The sequence below is a fragment of the Spea bombifrons genome, chromosome 8 (genome assembly GCF_027358695.1).
Source record: "Spea bombifrons isolate aSpeBom1 chromosome 8, aSpeBom1.2.pri, whole genome shotgun sequence".
In the NCBI taxonomy this organism is placed as follows: Eukaryota; Metazoa; Chordata; class Amphibia; order Anura; family Pelobatidae; genus Spea; species Spea bombifrons.
The window spans coordinates 42,750,132-42,773,216 of NC_071094.1; the positions used below are offsets into that span (position 1 = coordinate 42,750,132).

General features: G+C 49.5%; 1 protein-coding gene across 1 annotated transcript; it reads right to left on the reverse strand.

Annotated features, from left to right (window-relative positions):
* Nucleotides 1-1,867: 1,867 nt before the first annotated feature.
* Nucleotides 1,868-22,074, reverse strand: SLC44A4 (solute carrier family 44 member 4). The gene is made up of 22 exons (XM_053472917.1): nt 22,000-22,074; nt 14,532-14,580; nt 14,376-14,449; nt 12,062-12,140; nt 11,891-11,981; nt 10,312-10,428; nt 9,887-9,947; nt 7,021-7,126; nt 6,523-6,606; nt 6,201-6,313; nt 5,586-5,708; nt 5,256-5,355; nt 5,072-5,164; nt 4,845-4,947; nt 4,278-4,534; nt 4,068-4,162; nt 3,819-3,922; nt 3,464-3,537; nt 2,782-2,852; nt 2,528-2,622; nt 2,342-2,426; nt 1,868-2,151 (listed from the first exon to the last, which is right to left on the reverse strand). The coding sequence occupies exons 1-22, from the start codon at nt 22,016-22,018 to the stop codon at nt 2,018-2,020; spliced, it is 2,127 nt and encodes a 708-aa protein (XP_053328892.1). The 5' UTR covers nt 22,019-22,074; the 3' UTR covers nt 1,868-2,017.
* Nucleotides 22,075-23,085: the final 1,011 nt, after the last annotated feature.

Below are 23,085 nucleotides of genomic sequence, written 5' to 3' on the forward strand. Positions count from 1 at the left end.
GGGAGTACCGGCATGACAAAGTACTCTGCTACTGCCATGCGCAAGGGTAATAAGAGGTAATTACAGCTAATACGGGGTTAATTGAGGTCACTAGTACTTGGGGGTCTTCATTTATAGTATGATTGCCCTGCGCTGTGGTGAGAAAATGTTAGGGTAACGGGGGAGAAGTGATTCTAATTAATACTCTGAGGATCGGTACTGCTGAGGTATTATCAGAGGGGGATCGTACCATTTACTGCCATAATGGGGGGATATCAGTACCCTCGTAGTGCCATAACCAGAGCAGCAGCGGGGTCCTTTCTGCTATCCGAGCCTGACTGCCGTTAATACTCTGTTACTGGGACGATGGTGCGGTATAAGATTCTCTATTAAATATATGATATAAATAAACTTATTGTGCGAATAAACGACTGATTCTTTACACGCTGCGGACGGGCTGCTTCTATAATCCTCGCTCGCTCGTCGTTTCCACGTTTTGTGACTCATTTTGCTGGCGGATATTAGTGAATAGAGGGCCGTGCGGAATCTCTCGGAATGTTGGAAGTTTAAAGGATCTCCCTCCGTGTTATTCCTCGCGCCGGACTGAAAAATCTTCTTTTACCCCATAATATGTTTTTAGGCGGGCGTTTGTATGGAGTTCTCGCTCTGTTATCTGAGCCCCGATCTACAAAACAAACTGCCTGTGGGGAGCCATAGAATGACTCGGCCTTAATCACCCAGCCAGTCTCTCTGACTAATGAAAGTCTATGGAGGAACGGACTTCATTAGCATCGCCGTAAAGCATCGGCTCGGAAGGTTTACGGAATACGAGGAAAGTCTGTTTATTACAAATTATTCAAGTATTGCGTTTAACCACAAATATTAGTTTTTAGAAATTAATTTATTATTCCGACGGACTCCCCGCCGCCCGCAGCTGAGGAATCTGTACGTAGAATGTATCTTCTGTACTTTTTTTTTTTTTATTAAGCACAAATTCCTTAAATCTGCACACTTTTTTTTTGGTATAAATAGAGAATTCCGTGAATTGAATTAAAAGAAGCTCCACTTTCATTGTTTAAAACTCTCATTTAGCAGTTTATGACCTCATTGGTAACCATGGTAACTCACCTAGGACATCATAAGTAAATATGTACAGTTAAGTAAGCTTGCAGGACCTCGCCTGAAGAAGAGACCCCTGAGGTCTCGTAACCTTAACTCTTCCTACGATTGCCCCCAAAAAAATCAACTTCTTGCTAATAAAATTAATTTAGCTGATCGACGCAGGAAACGAGACGATTTCCTTAACGAATCGGTTTATTAATCTAGGATAGAAAATATCATTCATGCTGTATAACTATGCACAAATTTACAGAATAGACGTATATACAGGCGTAAACTCGTCGCGTATACCGTGATTTGTATACGGGGTTAATGGGTTTAAAAACGGACTATTTATTATTATTATTATTAATTATTATCATTAAATCAGCGTTCCGTAAGAAATTCACATTTTATATACACAGTAAAGTGCGCTTCAATCAAGCTCCGCCCCCTTCCGATTTCTCGTCTTTGGCCAAGTTCTCTGATTATTTGCGAGGTTAAAAATCCCCCCCCCGGGAGAAGAATGACATCATGTCACGTAACGTGATGTCACTTCATACTACAGAAACATAAATTAAGGCAAAGGGAGAAGAAAAGGCAGATGAGGTCATATAGAAATGAATTCTAAGAGGCGGTGAGGTCACAGAGGGCACTTCTGTCGGCGTTCCCGATTCCTCTCGCTCAGTCACGCTACTTAAAAAAGTGAAAGATATGAAATGATTGACGCTTGAAGCTCGTCTTCTGCCGTGTATATATATATATATATATACCGTATGGATTAATTATATATTATATATATATATAGAGGCGGGGGATGATCCGGACGTTTGTAAAAATCAGCAGCGAAATGACGTCTGATCACACAGGAAGTCATGTCAGCACAGACTTAGCGTGACGGTGACAGACAGGAAGTGAGGTCGTAGGAAAATGGACGACACTATTTCTTCTTCCTCTTCTTCTTCTTCTCTTCGGACTGGGGCGGTCGGTTCTTCTTGTTCAGGATGGACATCAGCGACTTGGGCATATAGTACGGCTTCTCCGCCGAGCCGTCGTTCCGCTCCAAGTCCTCCACTGCGCAGGGAAACAAGAGAGTCAGCGCCGCGTACAGCCCCGAGTCTCACAGCAAGTCCCAAGGAGGGCCTACGTATCAGGAATACTATAATACCACCACATTCTCGAGCATCTCTCTCCTAGTCTAGTGAGACCCCCGTGCGCAGGGACCATGTGATATTGTGGTCTGGCTCTATGACATAATACTCACAAAAGCAGAGGAACAGCGTGTCCACGCACATGTTATACACGCTGAAGAAGCCCTGTGCGATCATGTATGACCCAAAAACCACCGTCTGGTGGGGAAAATTGAAGAAAAGAGAATGTTATCACACAACATTCTATATAAACTCGTTTTTTCACCCCGATGAGTGAGAGGTCCGGCGGCGTCACTCACCAGAATGGGGATCCAGTAATAATTCAGACTCGGGGACTTGAAGGCATCGTTGGGAATCGGGAGGCGACCAGAAAAGAAGAAAAACGCCAGGACTCCTGAAACAGAGAGGAAAGGGCGAGGAGTTACAGGAGGAGAAGAGACGATGGGGAGGAAAAAGTGGGAAAAGGAGCTTTGTGAATGAGAAGAAAGACACGAGAGAGACGGTGGGGGGGGGGCAAAGAAGAAAAGGTAGATACACGGCGCGGTCCTCTCACCTACTCCTCCAACCACGATCAGCTTCCCAAAGAATATGAGCAAATCGGTGACTTTATCCAGGACCACCACCCTGCAGAGACACCCAGAACGTGAGGACACGGGGGCAACAACGCCTCAAACTACCCCGCCGAGGAACCAAACACGCCAAAGAACGGAGTGACACGTTACAGAATGACTGCATGCACTTGCATGGGCCGTGAGGACACCGAGATCCATTACATCTGAAGAAGAGACCTCTGAGGTCCTGAAAGCTCGTATAATCTTTTTCTATGTTGCCCCAATGAGAGGAGGCAACTTCAGTGACAGAATCCAATTTCTCTTGGACCGATACGGCTGTTACTCTTTTTCTAAAACTTTACTCAGTCCTCGGTCTTGTCTTATATGCCTATGCCGAGTATGTTTAAATTCCCTCACTGTATTAACCACTTCCGCTGGGAGGCTGTTCCACTTATCTACCACTCTCTCAGTAGCATCCCTGGGAACTTCTTGGCTCCAGCTACCCGGCGCCTTCCTTTGTGGGATGCGGCCAGGACTGCCCACCAACGCCGGCGGGAAACACCCCCATTTAAAGGGCAAATGGGCAGGGTGTGTTAAGTTCCCAGGTATGCTCATTAGGTAAATACAGTTACCGTGGTTACACGTATGTTCAGAATGATTCACAAAAAGCACGTGGATGTTCACCTCACAATGTTCCTCATCAGGAGCTTGAAGGCGTTTTTAGCAGAAACACAGAAGTTCTTCCCATAGACCGCGATCTGTACGAGAGGAAGAAATGGTTGGAACACGCGTGTGAACATACATACAGACTTACATACACACGCACACGTCATTATTACACAGCGGCTGTATTATTTCATACATATATATGTATATGAGTTTAGGAGGAGGAGGAGAGACACAAAGAGGGGGCGGGGGCGACAGACACAAAGCGGGGGCGGAGGCGACAGACACAAAGCGGGGGCGGAGGAGACAGACACAAAGCGGGGGCGGAGGGCGACAGACACAAAGCGGGGGCCACGAGGGGCCGCAGTACTACCATAATATATGCGTTTCGATTTAGGAACTTGATGAACTTCTCCAGACACCAGAAGCAGCATTTCAGACAGCAGAGGAGGAAGCGGGTGCACGGATTCTGGGCCCCTACAGAGGAGAGGCAGCCATATTTATATATATATTTCTCTGGACGTTTATTAACACAGAGGGACTTATTCCTTCAGCTCCATGACTGCCTATCCGTACCTCGCCACAGCCACCGCGGAATACCGACCGGGGCCAAACGCCTTACCCTTCAGCTTGTGGTCCAGATACTCCAGGATGATTCTGATCAGCTGGACGATGGTGAGGATGAGGGCTCCGAACGCAAGCGACCCGGTGTGATACCTGCAGAGGGGGTCGGAGGTCGTTAGAGGGCGAGCGGAGAGGCGGTACACGGAGGGTAACTATCGGGGCAGCGGGTAACTATCGGGGCGGCTGCAGGGCGTTCCTCGAGCCTCACCTCAATGTTCTCATGAAGGCCGCCGAGACGGGGAAGTACGGGATGTCTTTGGGTTTGTGGAAGGCCCAGTAGTAGGAGGCGAAGGCGCCGGCCAGGACGCACTGCCCGAGCGCGATGACGAAGTTCATGCACCACAGGAAGCCGATGACGTTGTAGATCTGGAGGTTGAAGAGGTTGGTCTGGTAGAGACCCTCGTTGTTGTACTTATAGAAGATGCAGCGAGCCCACGGGCAGGACGTGCTCGAGGCGTTGAAGCTCTGATGGCGAGAACGAGATCGTCAATTGAGGTCCGCGCCCCCCCCCCAAAAAAAATAAAATAAAAAAATAAAATAAAAATCGGGACTGGTCTGTGTGAATCAGGGCAGTTGCGAGGTACGGTGGGTGCCATAAAACATTCAGAAATATCTTTGCCCCACAATTACATGAATAAAGCCCTATTGGCCGCCTGCAGGCGTCGCTTCAGACATGGCGGTTAAAATGCTCGGCGTGTGGCTTTTCTATGATGTCATACTCTCTTTGATGCTAGTTTTTCCTCCCCGGGTTTATCTATGTTCCGCGTGCCCTCACCGTTGGCTCGCAGGTCTGGTTGCCGTTGATGCCGCCACATCCCGGGAGGCTGGTGTTCGGCGTGGAGACTCGGTATAGCGGGGCACCCGACGTCGCCAGGTATCTGGTCGTGGAGGGGTTAAGGGAACAGAATAAAATCTGATAGGGATTACCCCCCCCATCCATAAACCCCGACCTTATTCCTCCCCGCGGAAAAAGAGCAGCCCCAAAAAGCGATGGAAGGATACAGGGCGGTCATCCCCCAGTACGCTATGCAGACGAGGAGCAGCACGAACGTCACGATGGGATAGAACAGAGAGGACATGATATGGCCGATGGCTCTGCGGAGAGGGGGCAAAAAGAAGGGCAAACACGTGAGTACAAACTGCCCCTCCCCCGCCGGCAGCGTCCTTTCCTCCCCTCCTCACTCACTTGCTGGCTTCTTTAATGAGAGCGATCGCGATGAGGATGCGTTTCCGGAGGAAGAGTAGGAGTAACAGGAGGACGGCTTCCACCACCGCGAGTATTATTACTGCCGGGAAAACGGGGGGCAACGTTAGTGAATAATAACGGGAAGGGGCAATAACTCCGCAGCCGACGCGACGCAGGGCAAGAGGGTAACAAAAGGCATTGATTATATATAACTGGATTGGATTCACAGGGGGCACTGGGGGGGGTATTAGCGGGGGCACTGGGGGGCTACGCTTAGTGGGTATTAGCGGGGGGGGCACTGGGTATTAGCGGGGGGGCAGTGTTACTCACAGATAGCCAGCCACGTCTCCTTCACTCTGAAGTAAACTCCGAAGTTAAACGTGAAGCCCACGTCGGCCACCGACTGGCCGCTCTTGCTCAGGGTGCTGTACTCCATGTAACAGTGATAGATTCCTACGAGACAAATACCCCCGGGGTACGGCAATCAGAGACAACCACGGAGGAGGGGCAGGAGCGAGAGAGGACAGAGTGTCCGCGCTTTAGAGTGAGAGAGGACGGAGTGTCCGCGCTTTAGAGTGAGAGAGGACGGAGTGTCCGCGCTTTAGAGTGAGAGAGGACGGAGTGTCCGCGCTTTAGAGTGAGAGAGGACGAAGTGTCCGCGCTTTAGAGTGAGAGAGGACAGAGTGTCCGCGCTTTAGAGTGAGAGAGGACGGAGTGTCTGCGCTTTAGAGTGAGAGAGGACAGAGTTAGCCAGGGTGTAGAGTGAGTGAAGTTTAGAGCGCAGACAGAAACTGGGTAGAGACGGAGGGGTGAGGGGGTCTCCAATCATTATATGAAGGTAGGTGGGAGAGAGTGCGCTCGGCGAGCAGACCGGCCATGGAGAAGGATGAATACACGGAGGAAGAGAGTCCGTGGGGGCCGGGGGGCGATGATTGGGGCTCCTACCGTATCCGATGACCCCGATGACTCCGACGATGAGAACCCAGACGAGGATCCCGGCCGTGAACCGGAGCAGGAGGAGGAACAGGAGGCTGACCACCATGGCAATCGCCAGAGCTCTGGGGGAGAAAGGGAGAGTCAGGTCCACCCGGGGGTATTACTGGGCAACCGCCCCCAGGGGGGCAGCATGGAGACGGGGGGTATTACTGGGGAACCGCCCCCACATGGGTGCAGCATGGAGACGGGGGCAATGAGCTGTCACTAAAAGGGTTACTACCCGGGGTGACCGGTGCAGAGGGCCGGGTGTGTTGTCACCTATGAGACTCACATGAGGATCCAGGACCAGGATTTGGCAAAATCTTCAAAGATCTTTTTCCCCAAATTCTGAAGATTGAAGGATTCCAGAACCTGCCTGAAACAGAGCGAGAGGGGGGAGAGCGAGAGGGGAGAGAGACGGGTGAGAAGGGAGCGCCGGAGACAAAAAGAGAGCAGGGAGAGCAACGGGGAGAGAGAAGAGACGGGTGAGAATGGAGCGCGGGAGACAAAAAGAGAGCAGGGAGAGCAACGGGGAGAGAGAAGAGACGGGTGAGAAGGGAGCGCGGGAGACAAAAAGAGAGCGGGGAGAGCAACGGGGAGAGAGAGGAGACGGGTGAGAAGGGAGCGCGGGAGACAAAAAACAGAGGGCAGAAAGGCACAGGCGGGGGGGCAGAAAGGCACAGGCAGGGGGGGGGCAGAAAGGCACAGGCAGGGGGGGGGCAGAAAGGCACAGGCAGGGGGGGGCAGAAAGGCACAGGCGGGGGGGGCAGAAAGGCGCAGCGTCTCTCACTTGGTTCCGTTGACGATCCTGGCTTCTATCTCCTCTGAGGTGAGGGAATCGAAATTGAAATCGCTGGGCAGCGGATCGCTGATATTCGGGAAACATCTGTTAAAAACTAAGAGGAGATTCTGTATATACCGGCTCCAGAGCGACACGCACACGCCAACCACCACCAACATACAGAGCAACATGCACACGCCAACCACCACCAACATACAGAGCGACATGCACACGCCAACCACCACCAACATACAGAGCGACATGCACACGCCAACCACCAACAACATACAGAGCGACATGCACACGCCAACCACCACCAACATACAGAGCGACGCGCACACACCAACCACCAACAACATACAGAGCGATGCGCACACGCCAACCAACATACAGAGCAACACGCACACGCCAACCACCAACATACAGAGCGATGCGCACACACCAACCACCAACATACAGAGCGATACGCACACGCCAACCACCAACATACAGAGCGATGCGCACACGCCAACCACCAACATACAGAGCGACACGCACAGCCAACCACCAACATACAGAGCGATGCGCACACGCCAACCACTACCAACTTACAGAGTACCAAGCACACGCCAACCACCATCATCCAGAGCTACACATTGACAGACAGGGGCGTATTCCCTCTGGTGGGAGTTTGCAGGGAAGTTGCAGTTTCATTTCCCTGACACCAGTCTGTATTCCGCAGGGCCGACCCCACGCAGGGTTAACTATTCATTGTGCAGGGTCGATAACCCCGTAACACCTGGAGGCCGGTTTATGGGAATTAACCCCGTAACACCTGCAGTCAGACTCCACGTCGGTAAGTCTCGGGAGCCGTGGTAACCGACATCCGCGATGCCCCAAGGCTGCGCCGGCACACGGAATCAAACCGGACATAAAGATCGGCTCGGGTTACCAGGGCTATTGTTTGCTGCTGTGATCGGTTTAACCCTTTAATGGTCTGGCGCTGGGAATAAACCAGAAAAGTAGAGAATCTAGAATGGAATGCGGCTAAACCTCATCTACCGACAGAAGCCATGACTTTACCCGAGGCGTACGCCACCCCACGCTGTTAACCTCTACCACTTCTGGGAGGCTGCTCCACTTAACCACTCTCAGTAAAGTAAATAAATGTTACGATCTACACACACATCATGGTAGGTGACAGCAGGTGAGATGCCAGCAGAGCGGTCGCACGCGGACAGGGCCATCCCGGCCTCAGGATATCCCGATCACACGCCGACATTCTTATTCATTAGTAAATGGGGCCATTAATAAGAAACTCACGGGATTTCCAGTATTGATTACTATAAATCGGGACACTCGGCAGCTATACATGACAGATAATGTTTAGAAGGGAAAGCTGAGTGTAGGAGGTTGTTCTGAGAGGTGCTCGGCGGTGCTATATACTCGCGCATGCGCTGCCCGGGGGTTTTCTCTCCGTCTCATGCATTAACCCCGCGAGGACTCTTATCTTATCTGCTCTGTATTGATTCCGTCTGTTTGTCGATTCGTTTAGAACACAAATGGCTTCTTGAATATCTATCATGTTGTGTTATTCCGTTATCGTATCGCACTTCACACGCGTGACCCGAGATACGCTACAGACAGCGGGCCCTGAGACAGTAAAAGGGGCTCTGTCACTTTAAGACCAGCGGCCGCCCAGCGGCCATGTATCCAGATACGATTTATTAACAATATTCTCATATTTAGGGGTTTGAGGTGTGTGGCAAAAAGTGGCAACGATAACATCCTATCGCTAGCCCCAGATAGAGCTTCCCTGAACCAATCAAAAGACCCAGAACCCGCCGACTTCCAGACACAAAGCGGGTCACCGCGGCACAAGGTCTGGGAGGGCAGGGGTTCCGTGCTACCCCATCCCAAGATGGAATTAAAGGTCACCAATGAGCTATGGTACCAAGGGGCGTGGGCTGTGCATCTACAAATGGGAGGAGCTAACAATAACCCAGCCCACTCTGCCCCCATAAAACCCAACTCTATAAGCGAAGGAGTGTTTAACAATGAGGGGGGGTAAGTTCTAGATCCCCGGTGGCTTCAACGGGAACTCAACAGGAAGCGACTTGGAACGCGGAACCCGATGAACTCCTGAGAACCCAATCGTTTAACTCTTTAGTGCTTCCTCGCTCTTAGTTACTGTAGAGAGGAGAGGTAAGAGGGGGGGGTCGCCTCTCCAACCCCCTCGGCTACCACAGACAGAACAGTTCTAGATCTCCACGTTCCGTGTCTGACGCTCGCTCCAGACAGATTGGGAGAATTTCTCTAGAGTAGTCAGATGTCCTTGTAACCGCAGTCCGGCAAACAGTCCCCTGACTGCGTGTTTCGGGTGCAATCACCTGCGCGTTCCCTGCCCCTCCCCCGTTTAATAGGCATGTCTGGGCAGCGCCGAGCACCGGAGGGCGAGAGGGGAAGAGGAAATGAAGGCAAAAATAAACCTTTTGGGCGAGGGATTAGCCGGGTTATCGGGTTTCTGTATAGATTATAAAATGAAACACGACTCTCCCGTTTAGTGAATAAACCCCCACGTCCTTCAGTCACGACCGCAGAGCCTCGGGTCTATTCACTAAAGGAAGAGTTCTGTTTCAGCTCCTTCGCTGTACTTTACAAAGGGCCATCCCCAGAGATCGTGGCTGGCCCTGTACAATGTATAGTTAAAATCAGGGGCAGAAACCGGCCTCCTTCGGCCTCTAATGAATGGTGGAGCGAGGCGGATGAATGAACAGTTCTCCTGCAAGCTCTCCCTGATTGGCTGCATGAGCAGCGGCGCACACACCCAAAACGTACACGCGCGCTCATCCTCACACGCGCGCTCATCCTCACACGCTGACATTACAATACTCACAGGGCTTGGAGGGGAGAACAAACGGGGGACACAGCTCCTTCTCGATAATCGAAATGACGGTCTGTCAGAAGAAAAAAAGACATAAAAATGCAACAATTACACAAACAATGTATCTTAAAACAGAAAAGATGATCCAGGAGCCGTATGCCTATCCCATGTGTGATCAAATTCTCTCACTGTATTAACCTCTACCACTTCTGCTGGGAGGCTGTTCCACTTATCTAGCACCCTTACATTACGTGTAAACCTCTGACCGTCTGGTTTTAGATGACGGCCTCTTGTTTCACGCATATTACTGGGGTATACGGGCAGGCTATGTGATATAGAAGACGCCTCTGCATCATGTTGGGGGGGTCACGTTCGGTGGAGTTTGATGGGAGTCACAGCCCGTCTCTCTCCTGGTCGGGGGTCCCCGCTGGCCTCACCTCTCTGGTGTCTGACAGATTAATCTGCGGCTGGCAATATTCCTGCGCAAACGCCCGGGCGGGGGCTTCACCGGGTTTAGAAAACTTCAAACTCGAAGGACATTCCGCGACGCAGACCTGGAGGATCCACAGAAAAAGCAGTCACATGCAGAGACGGACAATATTATATCCCCCCCCCCCGGGCACTGTATAGAGTAATATAACCCCCCCCGACGCTTTATACAGTAATATAACCCCCCCCGACGCTTTATACAGTAATATAACCCCCAAGCGCTCTACACAGTAAAAAAACCCCAGCGCTGTATACAGTAATATAACCCCCATCGCTGTATACAGTAATATAATCCCTAGCACTATATACAGTAATATAACCCCCAGCGCTGTATACAGTAATATAACCCCCAGCGCTGTATACAGTAATATAACCCCCAGCGCTGTATACAGTAATATAACCCCCAGCGCTGTATACAGTTATATAACCCCCAGCACTGTATACAGTAATATAACCCTCCAGGGCTGTATACAGTAATAACCCCCCAGCGCTGTATACAATGATATAACCCCCAGCGCTGTATACAGTAATATAACCCCCAGCGCTGTATACAGTAATATAACCCCCAGCGCTGTATACAGTAATATAACCCCCAGCGCTGTATACAGTTATATAACCCCCAGCGCTGTATACAGTAATATAACCCCCAGCGCTGTATACAGTAATAACCCCCAGCGCTGTATACAGTAATATAACCCCCAGCGCTGTATACAGTAATAACCCCCCCAGCGCTGTATACAGTAATATAACCCCCAGCGCTGTATACAGTAATATAACCCCCAGCGCTGTATACAGTAATATAACCCCCCCAGCGCTGTATACAGTAATATAACCCCCAGCACTGTATACAGCAATAAACCCCAGCGCTGTATACAGTAATAACCCTCAGCGCTGTATACAGTAATATAACCCCCAGCACTGTATACAGTAATATAACCCCCAGCGCTGTATACAGTAATATAACCCCCAGCGCTGTATTCAGTAATATAACCCCCCAGCGCTGTATACAGTAATATAACCCCCAGCGCTGTATACAGTAATATAACCCCCAGCGCTGTATACAGTAATATAACCCCCAGCGCTGTATACAGTAATATAACCCCCAGCGATGTATACAGTAATATAACCCCCAAGCGCTCTACACAGTAAAAAACCCCAGCGCTGTATACAGTAATAACCCCCAGCGCTGTATACAGTAATATAACCCCCAGCGCTGTATACAGTAATAACCTCCAGCGCTGTATACAGTAATATAACCCCCAGCGCTGTATACAGTAATATAACCCCCAGCGCTGTATACAGTTATGTTGGTCGGTCGGTGACTTTCCTGCTAACACACCACACTGAGCTGATGCTTTATGGCGATGCTAATGAAGTCTGTTCCTCCATAGACTTTCATTAGTCAGAGAGTCCGACTGGGTGAATGAGACTGAGCTGTTCTATTGTTCCTCACAGGCAGTATGATAAGGAGTCGGGGGTTTGTTTAGTAGATCGGGGCAATATTAAATGGTGATTTAGGGGGGTTACCTGGGTGGTGGGGCACTGGAATCCATTCATCGCAGACGTCAGGATGTTGATACACTTGAGAATATTGTAATAGAGAACGAAGGGCTTCTCGCTGAAACAAGGAGAGCGCGTTACGGAGAAGGAGACGGGGGGGGAGAGGGAGATAGAAAGAGGTGGAGGGCAATCACTTACGCGTTCTCCCCGATTCCGCAGTACATCCCGGTGGAGTTTCTGGGGTAAATTACCTGCCGCGGATCTCCGTGTAACCAAGCTGGGGACAAACAAACAACGTTCCGGTAAACTATCCCGTACGCAGCGCCCGTGGCAGCACGGCTGGCACATCCCACGAACCACCGGCCCCCATAGAAACCGACTCACAGAGGAGTGCGGAAGCCGCACGGTCCTGGTGATGCACCCCCCCCCCCCGAGTACCCCCTGCTCGGGTAACATGGAGGCGCCCCCCCCGGAGCTGCCTCTAGACTTGGGGCAAACTGATTGCATGCGCTTGTTGCCCCTGGCATGCGCTTGTTGCTGGGCGGCTGGCACGCTGTCTGAAGACTCCTGTGCTGCGTTAATCACACAGTGAAATATTTGCTCTGCTTTTGTGACAATGCGTGACACGTAAACACGGGTTACACGGCTTCCGCGTGTGCCGATACATCGCCTGTCATGGGCAGAGGGTTCCGGTTTGTCCCAATGCCCCGAGCGAGAGATTTGCATGGCGTCATTACGGAGGGTTAGGTTACCCTCGGCTGGGGGCGACGCTCACTCTGCAGCGAGATCGCCCGTCACTCTCTAACCGCCTTATCTGCCGTGATAACAGAAAGTCCTTCCTCCGGCCACAAACCCTCAGCAAGTCTGCGAGATATCCTTCACGATAAGATAGCAGAAAGAGACTACTGTGACGCGGAGATCACAGGGACTGCTGTATACAGTAATAACCCCCCCCAGCGCTGTATACAGTAATAACTCCCAGCGCTGTATACAGTAATAACCCCCCAGCGCTGTATACAGTAATAACCCCCCAGCGCTGTATACAGTAATAACCCCCCAGCGCTGTATACAGTAATATAAACCCCAGCGCTGTATACAGTAATATAACCCCCCCAGCGCTGTATACAGTAATATAACCCCCCCCAGTGGTGTATACAGTAATAACCCCCCCAGCGCTGTATACAGTAATATAACCCCCCAGCGCTGTATACAGTAATATAACCCCAGCACTGTATACAGTAATATAACCCCCAGCGCTGTATACAGTAATATAACCCCCAGCGCTGTATACAGTAATATAACCCCCAGCGCTGTATACAGTAATATAACCCCCAGCACTGTATACAGTAATATAACCCTCAGCGCTGTATACAGTAATATAACCCCCCAGCGCTGTATACAGTAATATAACCCTCAGCGCTGTATACAGTAATATAACCCCCAGCGCTGTATACGGTAATATAACCCCCCCAGCGCTGTATGCAGTAATATAACCCCCAGGGCTGTATACAGTAATATAACCCCCAGCACTGTATACAGTAATATAACCCCCAGCACTGTATACAGTAATATAACCCCCCAGCGCTGTATACAGTAATATAACCCCCAGCGCTGTATACAGTAATATAACCCCCCAGTGCTGTATACAGTTATATAACCCCCAGCGCTGTATACAGTAATATAACCCCCAGCGCTGTATACAGTAATATAACCCCCAGCGCTGTATACAGTAATATAACCCCCAGCGCTGTATACAGTAATATAACCCCCCAGCGCTGTATACAGTAATATAACCCCCAGCGCTGTATACAGAAATATAACCCCCAGCGCTGTATACAGTAATATAACCCCCAGCACTGTATACAGTTATATAACCCCCAGCGCTGTATACAGTAATATAACCCCCAGCGCTGTATACAGTAATATAACCCCCAGCGCTGTATACAGTAATATAACCCCCCAGCGCTGTATACAGTAATATAACCCCCAGCGCTGTATACAGTAATATAACCCTCCAGCGCTGTATACAGTAATAACCCCCCAGCGCTGTATACAGTAATATAACCCCCAGCGCTGTATACAGTAATATAACCCCCAGCGCTGTATACAGTAATATAACCCCCAGTGCTGTATACAGTAATATAACCCCCCAGCGCTGTATACAGTAATATAACCCCCCAGCACTGTATACAGTAATATAACCCCCAGCACTGTATACAGTAATATAACCCCCAGCACTGTATACAGTAATATAACCCCCAGCGCTGTATACAGTAATATAACCCCCCAGCACTGTATACAGTAATATAACCCCCAGCACTGTATACAGTAATATAACCCTCCAGCGCTGTATACAGTAATATAACCCCCCAGCGCTGTATACAGTAATAACCCCCCAGCGCTGTATACAGTAATATAACCCCCGCGCTGTATACAGTAATAACCCCCCAGCGCTGTATACAGTAATATAACCCCCGGAACTCTATAATTCACCGTTTCTGACATTTCTTACCCAATATTCCAACGGCGATGTACCCCAGTATAAAAACCATGAAGAGGACGCAGCAGATGATATCGGTGCAGCTCCTGGAGGGCGAGATCTCCGGTTACAGGAGCCGAAACAAGACAGAAACGTACAAAACGACACGAGAAAGGGGGGGTCACTCACCGGGACTTGATCGGCCCCTTGAAAGTCGGGTCATATTTAGCAGGTTCCCCTAGAGAAGGAAGAAACGAGTGAGAGACGCGGAATATGACGGGGCGAGGGCAGGGGACGGGGCGAGGGCAGGGGTGGGAATACAGAATTTGGGGGTCCTGGTGCCGGCGGTCTCCATGTATGTATCCAGTGCTGGGTCTATACAGCTTGGAAGACGTCCCCGCGCATGCATAAAATCAAAATCCGTTTCTCCTGCCAATGACTCAAACCTTAACCAGTCGTTGGTCTCGTCTTAGATTCAGGAGCCGGATGTCTATCCCATGCATGTTTAATACCCTCACTGTATTACCCCCCGCAGACTGCCCCCCACACCCCCCCCATTCCTCTCCTGTCCCCTGTATTTACTATGACGATCCGGTGCTTCCCCTCCCCCGCCCTCTTTAATGAGGTTATCTGGGCTTTTATGGGGATAATTACCGCGTATATCGGCCTCTTATCAGGAAATTACTCGCGGATACGATACGCGATACACGTAACCTTGGACGCTGATGATAACCCTGATCCACACCCAGCGAGAAGAATGTGTTTATAAACAACATGTCCCAAGTGTCCCGGTTCAGCAAGGACAGTCCCTATTAATCCCCCTGATGCCCCTCTTTTCTAGGATCTCGGAATGTTTGCTGGGTATGAGGGGATCGCAGGGTTCTACGGCCCTAAAAGCCCCGATAATGTATATAGAAACAGCAGGAAACGGCTTTATAAATTAAACGGGGTAAATAAACCCATTATTATTGATGATATTTAAAGCAAAACCCCTCAGCGCCCTTTCCTCTGCCCCTTTTATACTCAGCCCCCAAAGCAAGCACTGCATCTGGTATTAACGGTCAAATCTCACAATGCTCAGCCAGCCAGGAGGCTGCCTGGGAGTCACGGTCATAGCGGGTGGGTGCACGACACCCGATCCCATCCCGACCCCACCTGCCCTGCGGTCACAAGACTCGGGGCAACAATAGTTCTATTGACACGTCGGGCATTTCTTCATGCGCGCACGGCTCGCGGTATCAGTGTATACACAGGGAGGGGCCGCGCTTCCATTATATTCCAGAACAAACGCAAGAGAACCCTATACCCGGAACATCTACACTCATACAGAGCACCGGGGCCCGCCATACCGCTCTAACTCCCATCATCCTTATCCCGGCTCTACACAGAATCCCATCCCATTGCTATTTTTTCATTAAAACCTCCACTCTCATCACCCTCATCAATATAGGCGACCCCGATCACTGTATGCAGGAGAAGGGGGCGCTACAAGACCCTAGGGGGCTCGAGACTTAATGTACACTGTGTGGCAATTACTTCACCAAATGCCCCATAGGCAGCAGTGGCCATACCGACGACCCCCCCCCCTTCGTACATTTATTGTAACTGCCCCAGCAGTGGTAATTGCTCCCTCTTTAGCCCCCACCTGCTCGCTCTCATTGACGTCACAAGGAAGTTTTGGCCCAAAACACAAAAGCCTCGCAGAAAAAGGTATTTATAGCAGCGCTTCCTTAAGCCAGCCTGCTGGACTCCTGCCAGTAAAGGGTTAATGATTATACTCGGCGGTGATGTCTACGATCACAGCCGCAAACCGGATCAAGGGCAATAGAGATCTGTTTTATGCACTGAGCTGGCGAGCAAACCGAGCGACCCAGAAGCTAGCACTCTATTCCATATAATGTAACGCACATCATAGTACCCCCCCCCCACCCCGGCCAAAAGGGAGGAAAACAAAAAGAGTCCGCGTGCTTTCACAAGAAACACCAAACGACTACCGAGCAAACACTGCCCTATTTACTTCAACGAGCGAGGGGGGTTTATTAAAGGAGAGGTGGAGAGAGAGAAGAGAGGAAGGGATGGAGAGAGAGAGAGAGAGAGAGAGAGAGAGAGAGAAAGGGGGAGAGCGAGAGAGAAAGGGGGAGAGAGGGAGGATGAAGAGTGAGAGTGCAGGGAAAACAAAGAGAAGAGGGATAAAGAAAAAGAATAGGAGAGAGAACGAGTGAGCAAGAAAGAAGTGACAGAGGGAGAGAAGGGGCAGAGGGGTAAAGGAAAGCGGCGCGCGCTATTATAAATTATTACATTGATTATTATTATTATTCCGGCCGCTCTGTGTAGTCGGCAGCTCGTAAGCCGTGCGCTGTATTCAAGAGATGGCACTGTTATTATGAATTATTATTATTAATGATTATTATTATTGTTATTATTATTATTCGGGTTGCCGTGTGGAGCCGGCAGCTCGCGGGCCGCCGGGTGACAGCAGACCCGGAACCAACATGAATTTATTGCGTCACCATTCCTGGAAGCGAAGCAGTAATTAGAGGCAACAAAGAGCTCCATGGAGATGCTCCCCTGAGTGGGGCACTTCACAGCAGCCTCAGCCGTCCTCACATACACATGCTATATATCACCATATCACCCATCTCCTACACTCACAGCAGCCTCAGCCGTCCTCACCCAGCACACATACTATATATCACCCATCTCCTACACTCACAGCAGCCTCAGCCGTCCTCACATACACATACTATATATCACCATATCACCCATCTCCTACACTCACAGCAGCCTCAGCCGTCCTCACCCAGCACACATACTATATATCACCCATCTCCTACACTCACAGCAGCCTCAGCCGTCCTCACATTCACATACTATATATCACCCATCTCCTACACTCACAGCAGCCTCAGCCGTCCTCACATTCACATACTATATATGACCCATCTCCTACACTCACAGCAGCCTCAGCCGTCCTCACCCAGCACACATACTATATATGACCCATCTCCAACACTCACAGCAGCCTCAGCCGTCCTCACCCAGCACACATACTATATATCACCCATCACCTACACTCACAGCAGTCTCAGCCGTCCTCACATTCACATACTATATATCACCATATCATACCCGACAGGACATGTGTGACGGCCATACCTCTCAGCGTGTGACCCCGAGTCTCTGCCCCCAATCTCGGGGTGAAGGGGTAGATTCTCAGGACCCCCCGCTGTGATCATATATGACTCCCAGTTGGTGCTTTTGCTCCCAGTATGTTCTGGTTGACATCCCTGCTTGAATGCAGGTGGCCTAATTAAGCGTATCTTTAAATAATGACGAGTCCAGGATTCCACGCGTGGGAGATCTGAGTGAAGAATGTTTGTATCTTACCTGGTAACATAGCTCCCAAGTATCCCTCTTTAATAGAGACAGTCCTTCTGTTGGCCCTATAGCCCACTGCCCCACGAACCTCTTGTATTAGGGGTCAGAATGGTTATACAGACCCCCTTTTACTGATCCTTCTTCTTTTAATCCAGAAGAAGCCAAAAAACCCCAATTAAGCTATTTTTCGGATTTTGCCACTTGGGGGGGAAATTATTTTATGGAGGGATCGGGTGTATCTGATGGATCCCCCTCTCTGGGCAGCGGATTCCGTACCTTTACTGCCCTCACTGTAAATTAAGTTTAAGAAATCACCCAGCCTAGATGACTGGAATCCCACGGGGCTCGTCGGGCTCTATGGCCGCCGGGGCCCAGAATCCTCTCTCATCAAACATTGACAGAGTCGAGAAGCGGGAGGTTACAGACTTTAATGATTAAATACAGCGAGCAGCGATTACTCGAAGCAGCAGATCTCAATTCTCGGCCATACCTGGGAGCTCTCTTGGTTTGACCCCCGAGTCTCAGGGTTTTTGCCCCAATCTCAGGGTCTCGGGGTGAAGGGGCAGATTCTCAAGGGCCACACAGATCATATACAGAACGCTTGAATGGTGCTTTTGCTCCCATTATGTTATGGTCGATATCCCTGCTTGAATGCAGGTGACTCAATTAAGTGTATCTTTAAATAATGACAAGTCCAGGTTTCCATGGTGACCGGTACTAGAGCCATTATGGTAACACATTTGGCGTTAATATTCCAGGGGTCCTCGGGGGCCGCTCATACAGAATGTTCCCCGGTATAAACATGGACTTGCAATAGGTTGTTTGGGGGCTGCTGGTATCTCTCAGCCATGGCGTATTGGAGGGACGGCGCGCTCTACCTGAGGAGGGGGCGATGGATATATGGACACTCAGAACGTACACACAATCTAACGTACACACAATCTAACGTACACACCACACGGCATCTCACGGAACAATCGGATGTAACACACTGACCAGAATGGGAGCTCTACTGAGCATGTGCGAGAAGCATACTGCAGTACGCTCCCTGCTTCCAGGAAAGGCAGCCGGGGGAGGAGCTAAAAGAGAAACGCTGTCTGCCCTGGAACTAGGTGCAATTAAGGATCATCCCTATAGAAAAAGAGGCCCTGGGGCCATCTCACAGCCTGGCCTCCGCGTGTAAATCCTCCTAATCACCAGGGAGGGACGCCGGCGCGATCCCCAGCTCAGATTTAAGCCTCTTTGTCATCTTTCAGACGCCACGGAAACAGGGCTAGAAGAAAAGCAGCGGAGCAGTCGCCCTGGAAACCGGCATCCCGTTCCTGCTGGTTGACCCATGACGACGCTTTTTAGTTGCCTGGGCTTCTAAATGGGGAATTGCCCCCCCTCCAAGCTAGAATCCACTTGAGATCCGCTCTGTGCCCCCCCCCACATTTTAGTTGGCCACAAATTGTGAGAGGTGGGTGAGTCGGGGGCCGGAGGTGGCCAGGGTCTGAGGCATGGCCACCTGCCCACCAGGGTCTGGTCCCTGACTGGGGCTTTAAGGAAGCCTCAACGATGCGTGAGAGATGCCATATGGGGTATTTGGTGAATTAACTGCTCTTTGTGGGGGTAGAAAGGGACGTCTTGCATGGGGGGATATTTTTTCAGGCACCGGTCCGGCTTGGACTGAAAGTCAGGTTTTTACCACCGATTGTTATCTAGATAATAAGTGTTAATGAGGGGCCGAGTCTCCTTGGGGCATTCAGAGAGGAATGGGGGGGGGCATCATGGCGGATGCAGCACACATTTTTGCCGCCTTTATGAGGAAGTTGGGTCTCTTGAAAAACTTCTCTGGGCTCCATTAGATATTAAACCGGAGCAGCACAGGACGACTCCATAAAAATAGATGACGCATTAACCCTGTGCTGCCGAACTAACCCCTGATTCCTCCCTGGTGATCCCTAGAGCAGCAGAGCAGCAGTGCTACAAACATGTGTGCGCCTGGATGGTCTCTCTGGCAGTATAAGGGTTAAAGGCGCAGAAGAACGCAGCTCTGATTTGAATTCGCTTTCCATACCCAGAGATGGAGGAAGTTGATGGAAAAAAAAACACCTCTATTTTGGGGGAAATGACCTTGAATCGCTGGGTTTCTACCCCGGAAGTAGCTGCATTTAGTCGCTCCTGCCCCAGAGCTCGGCTTCAATTAAAATAATGCAAAAAACACACTTTGGACTATTTCATCTCAAAAATAAATCTCTGAGAAATCTAGATATATATATATATATATCAGGAAACGGGCTCAGAGCTCGAATAATAACAAGACTTTAACTCTTTCAGATATAAAACGGTGCTACCCCACGGTGTCTGCTGAATTTAAAATATAGATTTTTTTAAATCTATTGTATTTAAAAAAACCAATATATAATAAAAAATACAATAAATATTATAAAAAACAATAATACAGTAACAGAAATAATATTGACGAAATATATATATTTCTATAAACATTATATACCGTATATTTTAATTTATTATATATTTTATTTATTATATATATATATATTTTTTTAAATGTATTTATTATATATTTTTTATTTATTTTATATATGTTTTATTTGTTTTATATTTTATTTATTATATATATTTTTTATTTAATTTATTGTTAAATATAGCGCTGTTGAAGTGATAAACATGCAGTAAACGTTTCCTGAATTTTTTGCCTTAAAAGTTAAAACGTTACTAATCACTCAGAATTCTGACCCCAGTGTAATAAATACATCGCGAGGGATCACGCACCCCCACAGCGAATTACGGCAATAAAGACATTCTATAGAATAACGCCGCGCTGCCCTGTTACTGTGAGGAAAATCACAAAAAAAATATAAAATAAATAATAAAAATTAAAAAAAAGATTTTTCAGGATTACGGCTGAGAGCGAAGCCAAGAAACGCGTGTCAATTGCCACGTCTTCTATGGTGGGGGAATATTTAAAGCGGACACAACAATGGGGGCGACTGAAATTCCAGGATCACATTGTTCTTTGGGTCAGAGGCTCAGATGGAATGTAAGGAAGTTTTACTCTACCAATAGGGTAGTAGATAAGTGGAGCAGCCTCCCAGCAGAAGTGGTAGAGGGTCATACAGTGAGGGTATTAAACATGCATGGGATAGACATACGGCTCCTGAATCTAAGACGAGACCAACGACTGATTAAGGTTTGAGTCTTTACAGCAGGAGAAGTGGGCGACTAGACGGGGGCCGAATGGGGCCGATCTGCTGGCAGGTTCTGTGTTATTGAGACAATGAAAGGGGACACACAGGAAGCGGGTGGAGGATTAACTGGTTAAACTGGTTACACAGGGCATCATTTGGGGAGAAAACAATAAAAATAAGAAAGAGGAAACAACATTATCTAATAATAAACATATAAAACGCGTGGAGGGTAATAAGGATAAAGGGACGGCAGGTAAACACGCTCGCTCACAGAATGGACGGGGGGGGTGACGGGGACTGGTGGGATTCAGCGGGGCACTGGGGCGGCATTGAATTCGATACTGGTTTTAAACGAGGTGGCGCTGGTGTGAAATGGGATGAACAGACTCTGTATACAGCGACAGATTTTAGAAACCGGGCGACTGCTGTGAATGGGGTGTAACCCCATTACTGGGTTATACTGGGCAGTAAATGGGGTGACACGGGGGGGGGTCAGAGAGCGACACGATGAGGTAGAATGTGGAGTAACAAGTTCAGCGGTAGGGTGACTGCTATTAAACGGGGTTCACACGTTTAAGGATATTAAGTGGGGGGGTAACAGGTGTCAGTGATGGGGGAAACTGGTATTAAGTGGGGGGGGGTAACAGGTGTCAGTGATGGGGGATACTGGTATTAAGTGGGGGGTAACAGGTGTCATTGATGGGGGACACTGGTATTAAGTGGGAGGGTAACAGGTGTCAGTGATGAGACACTGGTATTAAGTGGGAGGGTAACAGGTGTCAGTGATGGGGGATACTGGTATTAAGTGGGAGCATAATAGGTGACAGTTATGGGGACACTGGTATTAAGTGGGGGGTAACAGGTGTCAGTGATGGGGATACTGGTATTAAGTGGGAGCGTAATAGGTGACAGTTATGGAGACACTGGTATTAAGTGGGGGGTAACTGGTGTCATATGGGGACACTGGTATATGACAGGTTTTAAGTGCATAAAGCAAACTGGTGTAAGTGGGGCAATAGGAGGACAGAGAAAGGGGCCCCCCCGTTCCCCGGCACCGATCCCCGGCACTGATCCCCGGCACTCACCATACTCATCGGCAGCCATGCTCCCCCAGCCGCTCACTCCGCTGCCTCTCGCTAACTGAGTGTCCGGGCGGTTGGGACAAACTCATTCCGCAGCTCAGCCTGAGGTGTCAGCGGGACCTTCCCACTGCTGCGCATAGCCACGCCTACTTTCACCTGTAATCCTGCTGTCGACGCCCTCCCGCCGAAGGTAACTTTCCCTTACCGCGCGCACACTTTGCAAAGATTTTACGGGCCACACCCACTCCTCGGCTGCCATAGCGACAAGAAACTCCCACCGCTGCCTCGGCAACAGGCGGAGTAGACTGTAGTCACCTGCCCACACCTGGATACGGCTATTCCGCGACCGCGTAGGAAAGAGCGCCCCTGCTGGCCAGCCCCGGCAACATCTGAACAATTTGCGGGAGAAATGATGCTTGGACTTTAATTATTTATTAATTATTATTAATAATTTTAGGGATTATCCTCTTTATTATTTTAGTTTTTTCTTAGTTGCATTAGAATAATCCAACTAAGATGGAGAAAATGCTGGCCCCTCTGGACAGGTGGCTGAAGGGTATCCCATGCTCTTCCTCAATCTCACAGTGAAATATTTGATGTAAATGGACCCAGCAGTGGCCACATAGCACCCACGCAGGGCTACTACTACTACTACTGCTACTACTACTACTACTACTATTTTCCGCCATGAAAACTTTAACCAACCAGCATTTATTCTTCTTATTATTATTTTTTATATAGCACCATCAGCGAAGGTGAGAGCGATGTGGTTTTCATTAACCGGGGGCCACACGTGCTTCATACTCAGCCGAAAACCCAAAACATTCCCACAAACTAGTCTGTAACCCTGTCACGTTCACCGTTTTTGCTGGGAGTATTTAATTGTCACGTGACACAGAACCAGGCACTGATAGGCTCATTGGGCAATTGAACCGGCCCATTCACAGCAGCGGGTCCGACTGGCCACCGGGCACACAGAGTAGATGGCTGCTGGGCTGGGGGGCCCGTAGGGCCACATACTAATACCCCTGCTGCAGCTCAGGTCCCGCAGTGCACAGCCGCACAGTTTGAGTATAAAGATGTAACGTG